Below are 22,902 nucleotides of genomic sequence, written 5' to 3' on the forward strand. Positions count from 1 at the left end.
TGATTGAACTGTAAGGTCAATGCCTCCACTTATGCATTAGCTTTCATATCCCTTGCTATTATTCAAGCACATCAGTCCATCAACCGTTCTCTTTCTACAGCATCATCCATTGTCTCTTCTCTACTGCACAATGGTCATCAGTTTCAAAGAGGCTGTGTAATCTCCCAACTTAAAACCCCTCGCATTTCCCTCTATCTTTCATGCTATTTCTCTATCTTCTTCACAGACTACCACTTTAAAAGACATGTCGATATAGTGGTCTCCAATTTGTCTCCCATCTCTCTCCAACACACACCAATCATTCCATTGAAGCATTCTGTCAATACTAATGATCTCCGTGCTGATAAATCCAATGGGCAATTCTCAGTCCTCATCTAAGTAACTTTTTGGAGTGACAGAAGATTATTTGACTTTGGGTGGTGGGCACACCGTGCAATATACAGATACTGTAACATAGAAGCCCACACCTGAAACTTATATGATCCTAGCAATCAATGTTACACCAATAAATTTAATTTAAAAAAAAATACTTTTTTTTTTCCCTAGCTGGTTTGGATCAGTGGATAGAGCGTCGGCCTGTGGACTGAGGGGTCCCGGGTTTGATTCTGGTCAGGGGCACACGCCGGGGTTGTGGGCTCGATCCCCAGTGGGGGGGCGTGCAGGAGGCAGCTGATCAATGATTCTCGTTCTCATCACTGATGTTTCTATCTCTTTCTCCTTCTCCCTCTCCCTCTCCCTTCCTCTCTGAAATCAATAAAAACATTTTTAGAAAATACATTTTTTTAAAGTTGCTTATCAACAGCATTGGGTCCTGTTGGTCATTCTCTTCTCTTGATACTCCTATTTGTCTTCTAAGACATCATTTTCTACTCTTACCTCACCAGCTGCTCCTTCTCAAGTCTCCACTGATGGGTCACCTCATCACCCAACCTCAGAACGGTGAAGTGCCCCACAACTCAATCCTTTGAGGTGTTCTCTTCTCCATCCCAGTTAATAAGTGTATACCCCTCCAAACCTTTTTATTTCCATAATCAAATATATGGAGATTTTTAAAATATATATATATTCTTATTGATTTCAGAGAGGAAGGGAGAGCGATAGAAACATCAATGACAAGAGAGCATCATTGATCAGCTGCCTCCTGCATGCCCCCTACTAGGGATTGAGCCTGCAACCCAAGCATGTGCCCTTGACTGGAATTGAACCTGGGACCCTCCAGTCCGCAAGCCGATGCTCTATCCACTGAGCAAAACCAGCTAAGGCCTGGTGATTTTCTTAAATGAAAATGGAATTATATGATATAAACTATGCACCTTGCCTTTTTCACTTAAAATGTCAAGGATCACATTCCATGACAGTAAAATATATATATATATATATATATCCCATTATTCTTCAGGATGCATGGCTGCCTATGATTTAAAGTCTAAATAAATGTCAAAAACATTTTCGGAGGAGAGAAGAAGAAATTTTTTTATCCTCATCCAAGGACATTCTTAAAGAGAGGAAATGGGAGGGGAGGGAGAGAGAGATACATTGATTGGTTATCAAAGCCACAACCCAGGCATGTGCTCTGACCAGGGACTGAATGAACCAGCAACCCTTTGGTGCACAAGACGATGCTCAACCAACTGAGCCACTCCAGCTAGGCAGAAGGAATTTTTTAAAAGGAGGGAAACTTCGTGGGTTCATCCCTTTAGTTTTGCTCATGGATGAGCAGAAAGATTATATATACACTGACTTCTGGGAACACCAAAAAGAATCAATGCAGAATTTATTAAAATCAGATAAATTATATCTTCTTTATTCTGGTTCTTTAAACTCCTGAAGAAATTTAAAGGCCTGAAAACGATTAATGTTATTTTATATGTATACATAACCATCAATATGTTAATGCTAAAATACAGAAATATATTTAGAGACATATAGTTCATATGAAAAAAAAACAGGACATTCAAGATTTCTGAGAACCTTATGATTTAAGAAGGCAGAGAGAAAAGAAAGAATTGTACGAATTGTATGTGTATTGTTATTCTCTCTATCTCTTAGGTAAAGTTTGCATTTCCAAGTAATATCCTTCTGTTATTGGTAAAATATATTCTGGATATTTCAAAAGAGTATGCTACCTGAAATAAGCCTACATTTCAAAGAAGCAGAGTTTATGGATGTTTCATGAATCTCAAAGACTTAAAAATAACAGTCAATAAGCAATGGGAATTTTCAATACTAACAGTATTTAAGAATATGAACACATTTAGAACATAACTGAAAAAAATAACAATAAAAATGACCTCTTATTGGATGCTAAATCTGAATTGCAAGCATAAAAGAGATTTAATAAAGCAATATAACATTTATTTTGCACAAAATGAGTACATAAAATCAAACAGAAGCCTTTAAAAGACAAACTCTTATGCATAACAAGATTGCTTTAAACTCATTTAGAGCTGTGCAATGTTAAATATCAAAAAATTAGGAAAGCTGAAAATCGACAGCATTACAATTTAAAAGTGCTGAAATGAGGCGTGGCAGTGAGGTACAGCTGCACTGCTGGTAAATTAAGGAAGGGAGGAGGCCAGACGTGGGAGATAGCTTCTATGGTGGTGTTTTTCCTATTTGTGCACCACACCGGGAAATCTCCCATCTAGTTATTAAACTTTCAGTCTGTCTGAGGTAATAGCTATTATGCCAAAAGCAATTACCCAGGCTGAAGCAGGAGATCTGAGGGTTTTGTTGTTATGTTAGCAGATGTGAGATAATTCCTGGGTTTGTGTTACATGCTCTTATCCCTTAATCACATCTACAATATCGAAATTCTCACTCCGTTCCCATTTCTTCTCAATTGGCAAAATCACAGATTTTTTTTTTTAAAGATACCCTTACTCTAGATATATGTGCTCCTAGCATTTGGGCCCAGATCATTGTTTGATGTGGAGACTGTCCTGTACATAAGATCAGCAGCATCCCTGCCCTCTGCACACGAGATGCCCCTAGCACGTTCCCCAACTGTGACAATCAAAAACATCTCCAGACATTGCCAATTGTCTCCTGAGAGGCAAAACCACCCTCAGATGAGGAACACTGATCTGCTATTATCTCAAGAAGTTCATTCAGCATTTCCCCCCTTAAATAGAGGCCATTAAACATGAATTTCCTCATGTTGTGCTCCTACTTCAAACTGTCTTCTTCCATCTACCAAAGAACAGCTGCTCTTCTTGGCCTCCACCTATACACCATGACCTGCCCATCAATTATCCTCTGGCCAGGATATTTAATTTCTCTCTCGGGTTCAAAACATGCTCATTCTTTTCTTTCCTAAACAAACCCAAACCCTTCTCCTCTCTCTCCTTCTCTGTACAACTAAATCTTCATAAGGATCCATCTTATACTCGTGGCCTTCACTTTTCCTCACCTCATCTAAGGAAATCTGTGAAATGAAAAAATATTCTCTTATATAATAAAGAGCTAAAATGCAAATGGTCATCATGCCCTCACGCTGTCACGCCGTAATGGCTCAGACACTCAACACTGGGGAGAGAGGACTGGGGACCAGCCAGGCACAAATGATCTCGCAAGAGAGGAATGGGACCAGCCAGGCTGCGGCCCAGGAGAGGGACAAACCGCCCGCCCTGCAGTCCTGGACACCAGTGGCTGGGGCTGCGACCGGGAGAAGGACAAGCCACCCGCCCCACGGTACCGGGTGCCAATGCCTGCGCCTGCGGCCTGTGAGAGGGACAAGCCGCCTGCCCCACGGTCTCAGGCGCCAGCGGCTGTGCGTGTGCCTGCGGCCCAGGAGGATAAGCTACATGCCCCACGGTCCCAGGTGTCAGTGGCTGGGCCTGCACCTGCAGCCCAGGAGAGGGACAAGCCGCCCGCCCCACGGTCCCCGGCGGCTGTGGCCAGCCCAGGCGAAGCCGGCCCGGGTCCTAGGTGTCTGCGACCGGCTGGAGGAAGAAATCCTGGGGCCTGGGTGTGGGGCGAGGCAGAGGCGGTTAGGGGCGATCAGGCCAGCAGGGGAGCAGTTAGGGGCCATCAGGCAGACAGGCAGAGGTGGTTAGGGGCGATCAGGCGGGCAGGCAGGCAAGCAGTTAGGAGCCAGCGGTCCTGGATTGTGAGATGTTGGACATCCCTCAAGGGGTCCCAGATTGGAGAGGGTGCAGGCTGGGCTGAGGGACACCCTGCCCCGTGCATGAATTTTGTGCACGAGGCCTCTAGTATATATGTATGTGTGTTCACTTTTATAAAAAAATGAACTTCTGAAGAAAATATTTGACCTGGTAAGCAACCAAACTTTTGATTTCCATGACACTGTTCTCCTAATTCTCTTCTGATGGCTTTCTCTGGCCATTTATCTGTTTCTTCTGCATCCTCTAAACACAAGTCATCTGTTAGGGACGATTTTCAGTCCTCTCCTACATGATTGCCATGGCTCCAAAAAACCCCTAGAAATTCCCTGTATCTCTGAACCCATGTTATATCCTGAGCTCCAGATTAAGATTTTTTAACAGCAAGGAGGCAGAATTTTGAATAAAAAGATAGTAATATTAACATAAACAATAATAACAATAACCAAAAGAATGTCTTCTACATGCCAGGCAGTGAAGAAAAGTTTATAAATACTACCTCATTGAATTTACTCTTCAACAACCATCTGAAGTAAGCCCTACTATTCCAGCTGTATAAATAAGGTTACAATCTCAGACAAGTCAAGTAAACTTTCTCACATAGCTAATAAATTATAAATATAGGAATTTTTTATACTTTAAGGCCAGTTTTCTTAAATTTTACTTAAAGGCCAATTTTCTTAACCAAGTGATATTATTTCATGTTACCTTTTACATTTCTCCTCAAAACTCAATTCTAGGGTTTCCATGATTTTCACAGGATCACTTAAGGTCAACACGGTAAACTGTACACTCTTGGTCTCTATAGGAAAGAAAGCATTATTTTTCTAAGAATCCTAGGGCTAAAAGAAAGTCAGCGTTATCGAGTTCATTGCCAAGCCTACAGGCAGAATTGTACGGAAACCATGCCAGACAGATGGGTATCTTCTATTTTTAATGACATCTGGGAAAGGAGATTCTTGCCTACTAAATTTAGATTACAAGCCAAAGGAAGGAAGCATAACTAATTTTATGCTCCATACAGCTACACCTTCATATATATAGTAGTTGGCAATATGTTTCCTAGCAGGGTTATTAGAAGTAGAAATGCATCCTTAAAAACTACAATAAGAAATCAAGCCAGTCACTGGAGAGGGACTCAACAGGACTCTCCAAGCTGACCAGAGAACAAAATCATTCTAGTCCAAAGTATAAAGGAGCTGACATCACATTCTTCCATTATAACCCATCTGGCAGAAGTAACTGGAACAAGGACAAAGGAGTTCCTAGCCAATTCCAAATCTTATTGGAGAAGAGCCATGACTCAGTTTGAACTCAGTAGCATTTTGAGATGTATCGTTCTACCCTTGCCATCACTTCCTCTAGGCTCTAGGTTTTAGAATCCAAATACTTCACAACCGCCCCCAAAAGATTTCAGTCTAATTCTGCCAATCAGATGATCTTTGCTGGCGCTCAATACATTATAGGAAAAAAACAAGCAAAACAGCCCTGACCAGTTTGGCTCAGTGGCTAGAGAGCATCGGCCTGCGGACTGAAGAGTCCCAGGTTCGATTCCGGTCAAGGGCGTGTACCTTGGTTGTGGGCACATCCCCAGTAAGGGGTGTGCAGGAGGCAGCTGATCGATGTATCTCTCTCATGGATGTTTCTAACTCTCTATCCCTCTCCCTTCCTCTCTGTAAAAAATCAATAAAATATATTTTTTAAAAAATTAACAAATGCGGCCAAATAAAAAGATTTGTCAGTGCACTTAACTTTAAAATATTATTTGCACTGTTACAGCAGAAAGGTAAAGTCACTTTAAGATAATTATCTTGAAGAAGTTACTGGCTAGAGCTGACACAAAAGTTTCATTGGCCTTAAGTCAAATACTTTCCCAAATTAACCATTTTAGCATACATCTTCACAAAGTTAGGAGGGCTTTAGCATTACTTCAAATAACATAATCCCTAGGTCAAATTGTACTGTAAAATTAGGTTCATCCTTTTTTATAATAATGAAAGGAAATTGCAGAGTAGATAATTTCTTAAATCTTGACCTCCAAAATCACATTAAAATCTAGCACAACCTAGCAATAAATGAAAGTTAATAAAGCTAGAGAAATGTTTGTATAAAATTATAGTAGTGTTGGTACATTTTTAAAAACCCAAGTCATGGCTTGACCATTTCCTGAAGTATTCATCATAGGAAATGTCAAAGATAAGATGAAAATAATGACCTGACCCAACCAGGCAAAATCATCAAATATCTTTCTGAAAGTAATTCATGCTGTTTCCCAAAAGAAAGCATCCATTTCTACCTATAATGAGTTGGGACATTCGTTGCCAAAACATTTCTTTCTCCTATTTGTTTAGTGAATGATTTGACAATGAATTGGAATTAAAGAGACAAGGTTTTATTTTGTCAAATTCTAATTTTATAATCATTGGTTTAACCCACCTAAGTAAAAACTGGTTACAAGCACAAAATACATATTTTAAACACCAGTCTTAAAAATTTAAATCAAAATCTTCAATGCTATTATAAATTGTATGCATTTTAAAAATCATAAATATCAACATCCTATGACCCAGAAGTGAACCAGACGGGTTTTAAGATTTCAGCATATAACAGTTACGAGGACTGCCTATGACTGAAACGATGGGACTATCCTTTTAAAGTTTTATAACTATCTCTATCCTTTTAAAGTTTTATAACCTTAGTCTAAAACTTAACTGTGAACTTCAAGGAGCACTCAGAGGGCAAAGAGGAGACACCAATGTAGGAGCAGCTCATTAGGCTTAAATAATTTCATCATAAACTTCTCTCGATGCTGAGACCCTAAAGCTATTCTTATTTTACTTAAAGTGGCAGCACTATTTTGTTGCCTGAACAACAGTGACCCTCAAAGGGGCTTAGCAGTTTTTCCTTTTGCTGGCAGTGAACTAAAAGCTGACATACCAACTGTTAGAAGCCACCTCGTGGTGAGAAAACCAAGGCCCCATTTAAGATTTCAAATAACTCACTAATTCAACAGTAATTAAGGGACAGGTTCTATTCCCCCAGGTGTTAAAAATGTTCCAATTCCCTTTATGGCACTGGAGAAATTACTTGTACTTCAACCAGACCTGCCTCATTGCCCCATATATAAAGGGATCCAAATAGACAGACTTCAGAAGGGCTTCAGGCTCAAAATTCCTACAATTCTGTACAGTATCTCTGAACGTGTACAGTAGGAGTGGAAAATGCTGTATTATAAAAATAAAGAGAACCACAGATAAATACTTGGACACAATTGCTTATTTACACTTTCTGTATTCCATTTTTGCCACAGAGAAGGAAATTATTTACTCTGTTTCATCCCCACGAACTTAAAGCTCATCTCCTAATAAGTAATTCCAAACCTTAATCTCAGAACATAAACACTTTGGAAGAAACTATAAATACATTCATATTTATTCAGTAAGATCTTAGAAAATTTCTTAAATTTTGATTTAAAAAAATGTTTTAATCCTCACCCAAGGATATTTTTTCCATTGCTTTTTCTTTCAGAGAGAGTGGAAGAAAGGGGAGGGAAAGAGAGAGAGAGAAACATCGATGTGAGGGAGAAAAACATCTATTGGTTGCCTCCCCTACACTCCCTGGGCGGGTCCAGGGAAGGAACCTGCATTCCAGGTACGTGCCCTTGACCAGGAATCGAACCTGTGACCCTTTGGTGTGCTAGCCAACGCTCTACCACTGAGCCACACCAGCCAGGGCTTGTTTAAATTTTTTAAAGTTTAAACTACGAAATACAAGTACTAGTAATTCTGTCTACTCAACATAAAAGCATGATTAAAGAAACATAATCATGTGGTGTGGTGTGGTGTGGTGTGGCTCAGTGAGTTGGAATGTCACGTACACCAAAAAGTTGAGGGTTCAATTCCTGGTCAGGGCACATATCTAGGTTGCAGGTTCCATCCCCAGTTGGGATGTGTATGGGAGGCAACCAATTGATGTTTCTCTCTCTCTCCCCCTCTCTCTCAAATTAATAAACATATCCTCGGGTGCAGATTTTAGTAGAATATTCACGTGCACTGGAAGGTTCATTTTCAATGGCCTCGCCATCCAGTAACATTTTTTAACATCATGAGCTTTATTTCCTGCCTGACATCCTCAGGGATCTGCTTTGACAGCTCTCCTGTACAATTTCTACTACAAGACTTCTCTGGCCTCTCTTGGCACATGTAAACGGCTGCTAGGTAATATTTCTTTTGGCAAAAGACGGCATACTTTATAGAAATAGACCTTTAATTGAACCCTTTCCACTCAAACTCACATTCTTCCCTAACATGTGAATCTGAAACTGTCTACTCTAACAAGATGGACACATTTGATAGTAGGGAAATTTTACATATTCACTAAACTTTCCCTGTAACAGAATTCAATTCAAGTTACAGTCCCTCCTGAATAGAAATAAAAAATGGTGTTTGGGCCCAGCGGCGTGGCTCAGTGGTTGAGCATCAACCTATGAACCAGGAGGCCATAGTTGATTCCCAGTCGGGGCACATGCGGGGGTTGCAAGCTCAATCCCCAGTAGGGGACATGCAGGAGTCAGCCGATCAATGATTCTCTCTCATCACTGATGTTTCTCTCTCTCTTCCCCTCTGAAATCAATAAATATTTTTTTAAAAAAATGGTTTTGGTAAATCATATTCTGAACTAGTTTTCTTTTGATTGTCCTAGAATCATAGGCAGATATCCATTTAACAAGGTTTTATAAAAATAGAACTGAGTGAAACCTAGAAAATTGTACCTCCAAAGTTTTAAGAACTATACTTTCAATTCATCAGTCCCACCTTTCTATTCAATACAAACACTAACCCACTACCAAAGAGGCAAAACATACATTTTAAAGACTGACAGACCCTGACTTAAGTACCGAAACAATTATTTAAGTCAGGGTCTCACCTTTTAAAGTCTCAATACTAACTCCAAGTATGCTTTAATTTAATTCAAGTGCCTATTTGGCCCTAAGCCTCAGCTAATACTAAGGTGTATCAGAGATAGAAACTGCCTGCTGGTTTATAATCTACTATACTAGGGAGGATAAAAGAGTATACAAATTTAAACGTATATATTATGGTAGTGTGACATAGTTTGAAAAGCACATGATTGATGTGCTTATTTCATGATTAGATGGATGGCTTTGAACAAATTATTTGTTGTCTTAGAAAAACAGATGACCGCCCAGCCAGCGTGGCTCAGTGGTTGAGCAGCCATCAAGATGTCACGGTTTGATTCCTGGTCAAGGCACATGCCTTTTTTCTTTTTTTAAAATTTATTGGGGTGATACTAGTAAACAAAACTATACAGGTTGCAGGTGCACCATTCTACAACACATCATCTGTACACTGTATTGTATGTTCACCACCCCAAGTCAAGTCTCCGTCCATCAACATTTATCTCCCCTAAACCCTCCTCCACCTCTCCCCACCCCCTGCAATCACCACAGTTGTCTGTGTCCAGGAATTTCTGCCTTTAAATCTTGTATCTGTGAGACTTGCAATAGCATGAACTGTCTAGAAACAGAATTCTTTTCATTCTTCACGGTCTTTACTTTCTTGACACTTCAAAGTGAAAATGCACTAGCTTACCCAAAACAACAACTTTTATCTAATTACCTGAACCATTGGAGAGGATTATCTGATAAAATGACACTATCTCAATTACAAAAATTGGTGAAATAGAAAATAATGGATTCAAAAACGTGAGGAGGTTTGAAGCATTTGAAGCCAGAAGACATCCACATCAAGCACTGTTTTCATGTTATGTATGGGACTTTAATAAAGCCTGATAGGAAATTATCTCCAATATTACTATTTTAGTCTGTAGCAAGCACTTTATCGAGCCAGACAAAAATTGTGTCTTGTCTTGACTGTGCCACTTCCTAGCTGTGCTACATAACTTTCCTGAGCTTCAGTTTCTCTATTTGTAAATGGGAATCATACCGTCTGTCTTCAAATGAAGTAACAGATATGAACCTGATCTGCTAAGAGGCACCAGCACCAGGGAATTAAGTAATCCTCCCTTGGTCTTCTCCTTCCATTGTCATTTACTACTCTACTTTGTGATCAACAGAAACACAAACAATTAAGAATTGATTAAAACACATAGTGAACACTTAAGAGGTACACATTTTATTGCATGTTAAGTATTCATCAATACCTTTAAAGGGCTTGTTAGAAAAATAAACTAGTGACAAAAGGTAATACATGAGACATCACTGATTAATCCATCAGTAAATGCTAGTCATTATCAAGAAGTCCAAGAACCAGCACCAGCCCACCCCTGGTTTTGAAATTTCTCCATCACCTTTTCCCTAATCCTTTTTTTCCAAAGAGGTCATTCTGGTCTTTAGCTCTTAAATGAACCCTTAAGCCCTAATTTAATCAATATGTAAAACTAGGGGCCCGGTGCACGAAATTCGTGCACTGGGTGTGGGGAGGGGGGGTAGTGTCCCTCAGCCCAGCCTGCCCCCTCTCACATACTGGGAGCCCTCAGGTGTTGACCCCCATCACCCTCCAATCGCAGGATCGGCCCCTTGCCCAGGCCTGACGCCTCTGGCCTAGGTGTCCGGCCCGGGCAGCGGGGACCTGCAGTGGCAGCTGGGGGCGTGGCAATCACGCGGGCTCCGCCCCTGCCCCTGCAGGACGCCTCTGGCTGAGGCATCCGGCCCGGGCAGCGGGGACCCACAGCTGCAGCGGCCCCACGATTGTGGGCTTCGCTTTAGGCCCAGGCAAGGGACCCCTAGCTCCTGGGACTGCCAGCTTCGACCGTGCCCAGCTCCCATCGCTGGCTCCACCCCTACTTCCTGCTATCACTGGCCAGGGCGGAAAAGGCGCCTGATTCTCCGATCATGGCTGGGGGGCAGGGCAAAGGCGGCCCCAGGGCCGCCTTTGCCCTGTCCCCCAGCTCTTAGCTCCCCTCTGGGTTTCCGATCACTGTCAGTGGCAGGGGGCTTCTTCCTGCTTTCCCTTTTGCCTCCCTGCATTGTGCCTACATATGCAAATTAACCGCCATCTTGTTGGCAGTTAACTGCCAATCTTAGTTGGCAGTTAATTTGCATAAAGCCCTGATTAGCCAATGAAAAGGGTAGCTCGTACGCCAATTACCATTTTTCTCTTTTATTAGTGTAGATGAGAGTCACTGGCATAAAAATCTATAAAGAAAGTGGACACAGAATCTGTTTTTCTTCTCTTGTGAGACTAACAGTGCTCCTGGAGGTAGAAATACACCTTGTTCTTAAAGTGGAGGCAGTTTAATATATAGTGCGGTCTCTATGCCAAACCCTGGCAAAATGGAATACCAATTCAGTTATCTTCTGCTGTATAACTTAGTAGCTTAAAATAACAAGCTCTTGTGAATCTGCGATCTGGGTAGGGCTTGGCAGGGGCAGTTCCCTGCTCAACATGGGCCCCCACTGGGGCAGCATCCTGGGGACCTGGAGGATTAAGATCCACTTGGAGGGTGCTCACTTGCACGGCTGACGCTGGATGTCAGCTCAGCTGGGGCGGAGGGCCAGGTGCTTCAGATTCTCGTTCCCACAGGCCTCTCTCTTGAGCCCTCACAGCTCTGCCTGGTAGCAAGTGTGCCAAGAGAGGAAGGTGGGGGTGCATGGCATTTCTGTGACCTAGCTCCAGAAGTCACATAGTGTCGCTTAAGCCATGCCCTGTTGGTGGCAACAGTTACAAAGGCCTGTGGTGAAGAGATGAGACACAGACCTCACCACTAAATGGGAGGAGTGTCAAGGTCACATTGTAAGGACAGCATGTGGAATGAAAGATGCTGTTGCAGACATCTTTGGGAAATACAATCTATCACACCAATGGAATGGTTCTGTGGCAAAATACATCAATGTTAACTTTTTGTCAATGGTGTTTATTGGTTTGTATTAAGTAGACATTTCCTGCAAAAGCAACAGGTAAAGAGACTGGAAAACAATAACTTGGAGTTCCTCCTCCCTTGTCATTAAAATAAAGCCAATAGGCTACAAGGAATTGTCTCCGGGGCCAAAAGATAGAGAAAAAGAGAAGAAAAGACAGGTACTTTCCAGAATAGAAGAGCGATAAAATACAGAAAGTGAGCAATCTCTCACTAAAAAGTAAACATTTTTGAGTTGGAAAAAAATTTTTATATCAGCCTATTGCCTTTATTCTAACAAACTGAGCTTTTCTCATTTACCTTTCAGTGAAGGTTAGGAAAACCTCTTATTTTTAGTAAACCTCTAAATTCTGGAATGCATAAATTTGTATTCACTCAATTCCCTATTGTTACTGGCAGAAAAAACCCTTAAAAGTGAAAAAGCATTGAACACCTTCAGGTTAACCAGGGAAGGAGAAAGCTGAGGCACCCACATCCTGTTTCAGGGAAGGGTTTATGGGCACAGACAACAGATTACATAATGGATGTTAGAATAAAGATGAATCAAACCCCTGGGGCAGGTAGGGATAAAAAGAAAGAAAGAAAAGGAGTGACTAGAAACCAGCCAAAGCTCTAGGGATTTCACCAGCAGGCCATGCTACATGCTCTCTAAACACGTTCTTGTACAAAGACTCCTAGTCCTTTTCCCACATATTAGAGCTAGAAATGGCTCCAGCAATAGCGAATCCACTGGCTTCCAATGTTTTCAAGTATAAAAGTCTCTTTTTAAGAGTAAAAATTCTGTGGACATCCACATTTTAGATAAAATTCTTAGGAAACATTGAATACATGTCAGTTATTGGTAAACATGTGAGTAAACCATATTTGAAAAGAATGAGACAGGAAATTTTTCTTTTTTATTGAATTTATTGGGATGACATGGGGTAAAAATATTATATAGGTTTCAGCTGTACAATCCTACACATCCTCTGTATACTGTATTGTGTGTTCACTACCCCAAGTCAAGTCTTCTTCCATCACCATTTATCCCCCCATAGTATGCCCCTTCCCCTCTGGTAATCACCACACTGTTGTCTGTGTGCATGAGGTAGGGTTTGTTTGGTTGGTTGTTTTGTTTTTCTTAATCTCTTCACCTTTGAGGCAGGAATTTTAAGGACTTCCTTTTCAGGTAGTTACAGGACCTCTGCTATGCCTATTGTTCAGTGGTTCTCAACCTGTGGGTCGCGACCCCTTTGGCGGCCGAACGACCCTTTCACAGGGGTCGCCTAAGACCATCCTGCATATCAGATATTTACATTACAATTCATAACAGTAGCAACATGACAGTTATGAAGTAGCAACGAAAATAATTTTATGGTTGGGTCACAACATGAGGAACTATTTAAAGGGCCAGAAGGTTGAGAACCACTGCTAGAGTTAGACTCAGTAACTAATCTCTTCCAACACAGATTCTATAATTCTCTTATAAATTATTAAAAACATCCTCCTTCTTTTTAACCTATATCTAAATGATTTAAAATTACCGAGAAAATACAGATGCGTATTCATATTTTACAAAAAAGTAAGAATCCTCTTACTTATTGATTATAATTTTATTATCACCAGCCAGTAGTTACTTCAATAGATCAATGACTTGCTTGTCTACTCTTAGAAAGGCTAATGGCAACTATTCTAAATCTAAAACCTTTGTTTTTGATAGTAGCTCTCTAAAAATCTCTATGAGGTTACTCCGTAGGTTGCAAATTACCACAATCATTTAAAAGTTCCGACTGCTGCCCTAGCCAGTTGGGCTCAGTGGATAGAGTGTCGGCCTGCAGACTGAAAGGTCCCAGGTTCGATTCTAGTCAAGGGTACATGCTTGGGTTGCGGGCTCAATCCCCAGTAGAGGGCGTGCAGGAGGCAGCCGATCAATGATTCTCTCTCTCCCTCTTCCTTCCTCTCTGAAACCAATAAAATATATTTAAAAATAAAAATGCTGGCTGCCACTTTGCAGGCATTGGAGAACTATGTGTGAGCACCTTCAACATGGGCCCATCCAGGGAACTCCCAAGATATTGCCAAACAGGCATATACTCTTTCCTGGCCCATGGAGTATGGGACAAAGGATGGAAGAAAGAAACCCAGCCACAAAACAGAACATAGAGTGGTGTCTAGCCTCAGAGGGAAATGTTTCCAAAACAGCTGCCAAGTTTGTGAAAACACAAACACCTCTCCCTTCACTCGGCCTGCGGTGAAAATGGCCATTCCACGGCAGTCTGCACCCACGAAGAAAAGCCACAGCTGGCAATGCAGAAACTATGACAGGTTTAAGAGCACTCTGGGAAGGCAGGGGTGAAAACCGGCCATAAAAAAGAGTAGGTTATATATTAGTCAGGTTCAACTGAGAAACAGAAGCAACAGGGTGTGTGTGTGTGTGTACAAAATAAGGAATTGGCTCACACAAGGATGGAGACTGAGAAGTGCCAAGACCTATAAGCTGGAGACCCACCAGAGCCAATGGTGGGGTTTCAGCCCGAGTCTGAGGCCTGGAAACCAGGAGGGCTAATGGTGTAAGTTCCAGTCTGACAGCAGGTGGGCTTGAGACCCAAGAAGAGCCAAGTTCCAGCTCAAACCCAAAGGCTTTAAAGATGGATGCCCCAACTCAAGCAGTCAGGCAGGAGGGGCTTAGTCTTTCTGTTCTTTTCAGGTCTTCAACTGATGGGATGAGGCCCACCACCACTGGGGAGGGCAATCTGCTTTCCTCCGTCTACTGGCTGAAATGTTAATCTCACCCAAAACACCCTCACAGACACATGCAAAATAACGTTTGACCAAATAAATGTCTGAGCATCCCATGGCCCATTCAAGCTGACACAAAATTAACCATCACTTCTTGCTTGACTCTGATTTGCCCATTCTTCCCAGACAGCCAAAAAGGGGTTGAAAGGAGTTGAAAACCTGGTGACAAGCACAGACTCTTCACTAGGCAGCTACCTTTTGGCTCTTTCCTTAATAAGAGTGAACATGAGCAGGGGACTATCTTCTATCTGTGGGACAAAAGACCAGGGAGAAAGCAATGACTCTGAAGATAAAGAGCAAATAGTTCGAGATTTAGTTACTAGGACAGGCACACGTCACTGCCTGAAAGTAATTGTCCTTCCATGCCTTTAATACAAAGATAGCTGTTTCCCCAACACACACACACACACACCATGAGACACCTATCCAGGAGAAAAAGCTTACCCAGAGATTAAGCCCTTTGGGTATAATGGAGCCAGTGCTAGAAGAAAGGAGACTCTCAAAAAATAATAATAATAAATCACAGGCTCATATTACTCAGCCCTTGTGAAGCCAGAATTATAAGTCAAGTCTTTGGCCAGGGCTGTAGTCAGCTCCAAGTTGAATTAATGTAGGATCCCCTTCCAAGCTCACTCGTGTGGCTGCTGGCAGGCCTCGCTTCCCTACCATGTGGCCCTGCCCACAGGCTGTCCTGAGTGTCTTCACAAGGCCACTGGCTGCCCTCTCCCCAGGGCTGACTCACACCAAGGCAGCTATAGCCTCCTCCCCTCCAGCCCCCCCGGCGAGCGATTCAGAGGGGAGAGAGAGAGATTGAGAGGGAGAGAGAGAGAGAGAGAGAGAGAGAGAGAGAGAGAGAGAGAGATTGAGAGAGAGAGAGAGAGAGAGAGAGAACGAGAACGCGCACACCCAAGACAGAAGGCAAAGATCTGGGAAGTTAGACCTCCTCACTTCTGCTGTATTCTGTTCACTAGAAGTGAGGCGCTAAGTCCAGCCCACACTCGAGGGGAGGAGAATGAAGCTTCATCTTTTAAAGAAAGGAGAATAAAAAAAAAAATTGTAAACAGATCTTTAAAACCACCACAGGGACTAAAAGAATTACTGAGGGGAAAAAGTGGCTGGATAAGCTATTAATTAAGATATCAATGGATGTTTTATTCTCACTGTGTTCCCAAATCCCCAAGAAGATAGCCCTTGCCTCGGGGAGGTTTCTGTTTGTTTTCTGAAAATGTTAACTTCTCGAGGAGGTTATGCTGAGGAAAGGATGGAAAGACCGTGCCTTTGAGGGCAGAAAAAATGGGGCGATTTAGCTGGGAAGGAGGAGTCTTTGGGACCCAGAGAAAGAGGGGGTCTGTAACGCCACTTCCCAGCAGTGTTCTAGCACAATAGCAAGTCCTTGGAGGGAAACGGGTATATGAGATGCTTGCTTATCTCAAATTATTTTAGTTTTTCTTAACAGTATTATAGTTTGTTCTGTACTAGGAAGGTCCTCAAAAGATAATTCAGCCCTAACTTATATCTATCAAAAAGAAAGACTTAACAGCAACCATTCTAAAACAGAAATCACACTTTTGGCAATTGTTTTCCAAAATGTAACAGGATACATATTTTAATAATCAACAACTCTACACAACAGACCAACTCAAAGAGATACTTATGGCTACATTTGGCAATTAATTCATTTGAAGTGCTCACCAGGAATTCGTATCATTTGATATTGAGAATTTTTATGGCCACAGCATGCAATTGATAGTAACAACTGCAAAAAATTTCTGGCTACAGTCATTACATCCTTTCTCTATCATTAATTATTGTGTTCTTCAATGTATTTTTATTCATTTCAGAGAGGAAGGGAAGAGATAGATACATTAATGATGGGAGAGAATCATTGATCAGCTGCCTCCTGCATGCCCCACACTGGGGATCAAGCCTGCAACCAGGGCATGTGCCCTGGCTAGGTATCAAACCAGTGACCTCTTGGTTCATGGGTCAACACTCAACTACTGAGCCACACCGGCCTGGCTATTGTGTATTTTCTACATGCCAGGCACTGTACTAAGCATTTTACAACTCTGTAAGTGTTTGAACTATTATTATTTCTATTATACAGATAAGGGCTCAGAAAGGTTTAACTTGCATATGATTTCACAACTTGCATTCAAATTCAATCCAAACTATTATATCTAAGTGTATATAAAGGCTATCAGGGGAACAACAAGATAGAGCAAAGGAAGGAAAAGGTGAGGGTGGGGAAAGTCTGCATGGAGGATGAGACATCTAGCTACAACTTAAAGGAGGGAGTTTGCCAAGAAACAAGGAGGAAGTATTACAGAAAAAAAAGAAAAAGTGTAAAAAAAATGCAGAGCAAAGAGGGAACATAAGTTCCAGAATGGCAAACAGAACATAGAGTTACATTAAGCAATTAATTCATCATCAAAGGTTCACCAGAAAATTGTCATTTAATACTAGACACTAGTAATGGGTCTGTTACTGAGGTTTTCCATGGCCTGGTTTGGCTCAGTGGATAGAGCGTCAACCTGCGAACCGAAGGGTCCCGAGTTTGATTCTGGTCAAGGGCACATGCCCAGGTTGCGGGCTAGATCTCCAGTAGGGGGCATGCAAGAGGCAGCTGATCAATGATTCTCGCTCATCATTGATGTTTCTCTCTATCCCTCTCCCTTCCTCTCTGAAATCAATAAAAAATATATTGAAAAATAAAAAATAATAAACGGTGGCTGGAAAGATAGGCAGAAGTGAAATCAAGGCAGTCTCTTTTTTTATGATTAGGCTATAGGTCTGAATTATCTTCAGTAAGCAATGTAAAACAGAAAAATCTTAAGCATGAGAATTACAAGATCAACTTGTACAGTATGGTGAATAAATTAGACTCGAGGAAGGGACCATAGGCTACTCCAGAGTCTGACAGTAGGGTAGTAACAATTAAACAAGGGCTGTTGAAAACAAATATAATACAAGCTATATATGTAATTTTTAATTTTCCAGTAGTCATTTAGAAAAAATAAATTTAGTAACACTTTTATTTAATCCACTATAGCTAAAATATTATTTCAGCATGGAATCAATATAAAAATTAGGAATGAGAAATTTTAGATTCTTTTTCTTTTTAATCCTCATCCGAGGATATTTTTCCATTGATTTTTTGAGAGTGGAAGAGAGAGGGTAAGACAGAAATATTGATGTGATAGAGACACATCGATTGGTTGCCTCCTGCACAAGCCCTGACCAGGGCCCCGGCCAGGGAGGAGCCTGCAACCTAGGTCTGTGCCCTTGACTGGAATCTAACCTGGGACCCTTCAGTCTGCAGACTGACGCTCGATCCACTGAGCAAAACTGGCTAGGGCTACATTGATTTTTTGTACTAACCTGAAATCTGCATGTACTTTATACTTAGAGCACCCCTCATTTTGGACATTAAGTTTTCATTGGGAATATTTAATCTACATTTACATCGCATAAAATTTACAGATGGAGATGTAAATTCACAAACCCAAGTTACTTCACACATACTGAAACACTTTCCAATAATGAGTCAAATTTAAATTAATTATCAACTGTATTAAAATTTCAGTTCCTGAGTCACGCTAGCCACACTGCACATGCTCAACAGCCATGTAGGCCTACCTTACTGAACAGTATAGGCCTAAAGGAGCGAGAAAGGAGCCATGGCTGCTGGCACGTCCACGATCCGCACTTCACATGTGCCTACTGTTGAAGTTGTCTGTGTGCTGCCATCAGTAGCTTACCAAGTATCAGCTATGGCAGCAGTCCTGCTGGCCACATCCTCACTACTACAGCATACGTTCTCTCGGCCAGTGCCTACCCGTGTGAAGAAGGAGTGTTCTAGTGACTATACAGAATTGCTCCATAGAACCAGACATTCTGCGTGCACTAAGAAATGTTCCTGGAATGCACAGATGCTCTTCTTCATCACTCAGGGGGTAGGTAACTCACTTGTTTGCCGACTACACAAGCCCTTTTTTCGGTTTTCCGAGGGCTCAACTATGTATTCTTAGGCTCTGTGTACAATGAAAAGAGAAAAAGCAACAGGAAAGCCTATTTTCAAGATGACATTTATTAGAGGGATGATAGCATAACGGTTAAGAGCGTAAGTTCTGGAGTCAGGCTGCCTAGATTCAAATCCTGGTTCTGTCACTTAGGAGATGTGTGATCTTGGGTAAATTCCTGGCCTCTCTGTTCCTCAGTTCCCTCTTCTGCAAAACAGTGAAGACTGTACATACTTCCTTGGGGTGCTTCAAGGGTTTCAGGAAATAACACATACAAAGCACACAGCATCTGGCAATAAACATTTGCTTTTAAACAGCTGGTGGAAAAGTTGCAATTATGGCTAAAGTAAAAAACCAGGATTTCTCAATTATCCATGTCTCTTCCCCATATAATCTTAGATTATTCCCCCCCCCCCCAAAAAAAAGTCTTGCAGACAAGTCATCTTCATTAAGAAAAGAGCTAAATGAAAGACTTCACCTGCTGACAGTGGAGAAGTATGCAGTATGGCACAGGTGCAGTCAAGCAAATGTGGAAACACGAAACAAAACAGGAAGGCATGTTTACCTTACCTGCTTTTCCGTTTTCGAGGTGGTTTCTCCACTGTGCCAGTCAGTCTGCGGACCAAACAGATCAGATGGTCACTACAGTCACACACACAGGGACACGTCGCCGGCCGACTCTGCCGGTCAAGAACTCCCGTCCCCCCTCCAGCACTGACGGCTCCTAAGCCCACACCTGACCTTCCAAACGCCTGTGCTGCTTCCCCCACAGAACTCGACCAAGCGGTGCTGGGGCTCACGGTTCCCCTAACGTCTGCTCGGTCCAAGCCCGCTCTGCCTCCGGATCTCACTCCATCCTCGGCTCTGATCTGTCACAGCCCAGCTCCCCAAAACCACCCAGCACCACCTACCTCCTCATTGTCTGCCTCGTCACCCCACAAGCCCCTCTGGTCCCCCGTTGGCCGTGCCCACCCCCTCGCGAGCCTGCACCCCCCTCCGGGCCCCGCCCCTCGGGGCCCCGCGCCCCCCGCATTCCTCGGCCCCTCCACGGGGCGTGCCCCCAGCCTCACCCCTCGGCGCCCCCTCCCGCCCATGCCCCTCCCGCCTCGAGGATGCGATCGCCGCCCAGTCAGCTTCCCAACCCCCAGGCAGCCTCCGAATGCCTCGAATCCCTCCAAACGAAACCCCCCGCCCCGCCTGTCTCTGCACCCCGAATGCTTCATGGCCCCAGGCTGCTGCCCTGGGGCCCGCTCCCGCCCCCAGCCCCAACCTCGACTTCCACCCAGTTCCCGCCCCACCTGGTGGCCAGGCGACTCCGCGGCTGCTGAGGCTGCCGGGCTCCTCTGACCATCCGGCTCCTGCTCCGCCGCGGGAGCAGCTGCGGCGGCCGCAGGGCTCGCTGGGGAAGCTGAGGCGGCGGAGGATGGAGTAGGCGGAGAGGCGGGAGGAGGGCCTCGCGCCTCGGCCAGACTGTCGCGGGGCCCGCCTCCTCTGCGCCTCTCCTCGGCTCCCATTGGCTAGAGCCGTAGCATGTCCCAAATCCTGGTGGTCGATTGGACGCTCGGGCCGTCACATCCCGCCACCTAGAGTTTGGTTGAGACTGCAGGTGGCGGCGGAGGTGCCTTAGAGACCACTAGCAGGGCAGGGGAGACTGAGCGCCACCGTGCGTCGGAGAGCGGAAACTGCACCTTCGGCCCCAGACACCTGCAGGCAAGTTCTGCTCACTGTGTCCTGCATCCCACACACCTGCTGGCGCCCCCCAACACTGCACCATGCCAGGACTCAAAGCCAAGCACTGCAATTTTCCAAACTCCTCTGGCCGATGCGACAGTGAGGCAACTCTCCAAAACGAGCTTCATTTTGAACTACCCTGTATACAGTCCCGGTCTCTACATCAGCGATTTTCAACCGGCGTTGAAAAGAGAATTTTTACAACATGCAATACCTGACTAGTCAGGGACACTGACCTCTTTTCCCTTAGATTGTCAAATTTAAAAAATGGTAACAGCCAACACAATAGCCACCCAGTGTGAATGAATCAAAATTATACCTATTTTTTGTTAGAGCGACAAAAAATATACTTTTTGGTGTGCCGCTTAATTTTAGTAATTAGTGTGCCATGAGATGAAAAAGGTTGAAAATCACTGCTCTGTATCATGCTGAATGAAATCTTCTCACAGCTCCCAGATACCCTTCATAGAGGATCCAGCCAGAAAACATAAGCTACCATATAAAGCATGGTTTAGATGCTCAATCCTCAGCAGAAAAGATCACAAGCTTGGGCGTGGACTTCCAAGAGAGCAAGAGCTGTGTGCATTCTTTTTAATTGCCACGAAAGAGCAATGCTGCAAACAATTGATGCCATAACTAAAAGCAGTGTTCCATTTTGAAAGGCCTAAATAGATCCCTCCGTGTATGCTAACCATCCTGTGATACCAAATGATTTTAAGTTCTACACCAGTTAATCAAAATAAAATTCACTGCACTTTTTGTTACTAACTAGCACCTAAGCACAATTTCTCCTTTAACAAGGCCATCCTCGAAAATAAGACAGTTCATTTAACATATAAAATTCTTCTGTGAAGGTGGTATCCCCTACAGCCTCTCTAAATTCACTGTGTACCCTTTCTGTTTGGTAGATCCTTGGTATCTACCAATTGAAGCTGGGAGGAGGCATAAAACTTTCTCTTCAACTACTTCCATTTTACTAGAACACACTTTTATGCATCAATGAGATAGCCTGGATTAGTACGCACCAACAGGTTGAAAGCAAGTCTCTCACTGATCTTCACAAATGGCAAACAAGGGTACTACAGGTTTTCCCAAAACCAAATTTGTGGCTGCATTTATGCAGAAATGGCTTTTTACATTTGATGTTAAAAAATGATCTTCCTGCCCTAACCGGTTTGGCTCAGTGGATAGAGCGTCAGCCTGCGGACTGAGGGATCCTGGGTTCGATTCCGGTCAGGGGCATGTACCTTGGTTGCGGGCACATCCCCAATGGGGAGTGTGCAGGAGGCAGCTGATCGATGTTTCTCTCTGATCGATGTTTCTTACTCTCTATTCCTCTCCCTTCCTCTTTGTAAAAAGTCAATAAATTTTTTTTTAAAAAATGACCTTCCATGAAATGATAGTAAACTGCGTCATGACCAAGTTCTAGTAATATCTGCTTTTACTATATAAGAAATGCACATCCCATTCCAGTCCACATTCATACTTCCTCTTTTAAGCCTTTCCTAATTACTGCATCCTACAGCAAACATTTCCTTCTCCAAATTTGTTGTACTAACGTAAGATTTACTATGTCAGCAATTACATATTGCCTTGGGTTATTCTTACTTAGCAACAACATTGATTTTGGGCAAATGGTGTATCAGTACATACTCAATAAATAGTAGCTTGGGCCAAGGATTGGGAGCTTTATGAGTGCTATTTTTAATCCTGTTATCAAACCTGTATGGTATTCTCTCATTTTAGACACAGAATTTCAAGATTTGGAAAATCCAACTTGCTCAGGGTCACATAGCTATAACCAATCTACTTAAAATTGCTCTAAGGGGGCTTAAGATGTACTCTGGTATACCCTACAGGAGTTACCCATCCTCCTTAAGCCTGATTCCTCATCCAAAGGAAAAAAAGTAATATAGTCATAGAGCATAGTAAGCGTACCACAGAATAGAGCACCACAGCATTTAGCTAAGTGTGCTCAATACAGGTTAGCTGCCTGGCATGGCTGGGATTTTTATCTAGATTTGATCACAAAGACTATACTCTTCCCACTATTCCATAATGCCTCCATGCAGTCTTTTCTATCCTATTCCCAATTACACATAAAAGCAGACTGCTTAGAACAGTGGGTGCCAAGGGATTAAGTGGAACATACTTATGCAATAAGTATTTTTGTTGACAAAAAATCTTCATAAATTTCATGCATTTTTGAGTCAAGAAAATATCTGAATGACCTACGACAGCATAAGCATGCTCTCACGAGGGTAAGAAAGACAAATATTCATCAACTGATTGACAAGGAAAGAGAAAACTAGTAAGAGGGAACTAAGGAACCAACCTTCCCCAAGCAT

The 22,902-nt window shown here is 42.8% G+C and overlaps 1 protein-coding gene across 2 annotated transcripts in view; it reads right to left on the reverse strand.

The window, feature by feature from the left end:
- The window catches only part of SCAI (suppressor of cancer cell invasion), a 79,262-nt gene extending 58,925 nt beyond the window's left edge, over nt 1–20,337 (reverse strand). The window contains exons 1-2 of one of the 2 annotated variants that reach the window (XM_059657999.1): nt 20,122–20,337; nt 19,389–19,438 (exon numbers count right to left, since the gene is read on the reverse strand). In XM_059657999.1, coding sequence (XP_059513982.1) covers nt 19,389–19,438; nt 20,122–20,337 — 266 coding nt within the window. The remainder of the gene's footprint in view (nt 1–19,388; nt 19,439–20,121) is intronic. The other variant, XM_059658000.1, reaches the window with a different exon arrangement.
- Between the last annotated feature and the right edge of the window lie 2,565 nt (nt 20,338–22,902).

The sequence above is a fragment of the Myotis daubentonii genome, chromosome 11, assembly GCF_963259705.1.
Source record: "Myotis daubentonii chromosome 11, mMyoDau2.1, whole genome shotgun sequence".
NCBI lineage: Eukaryota > Metazoa > Chordata > Mammalia > Chiroptera > Vespertilionidae > Myotis > Myotis daubentonii.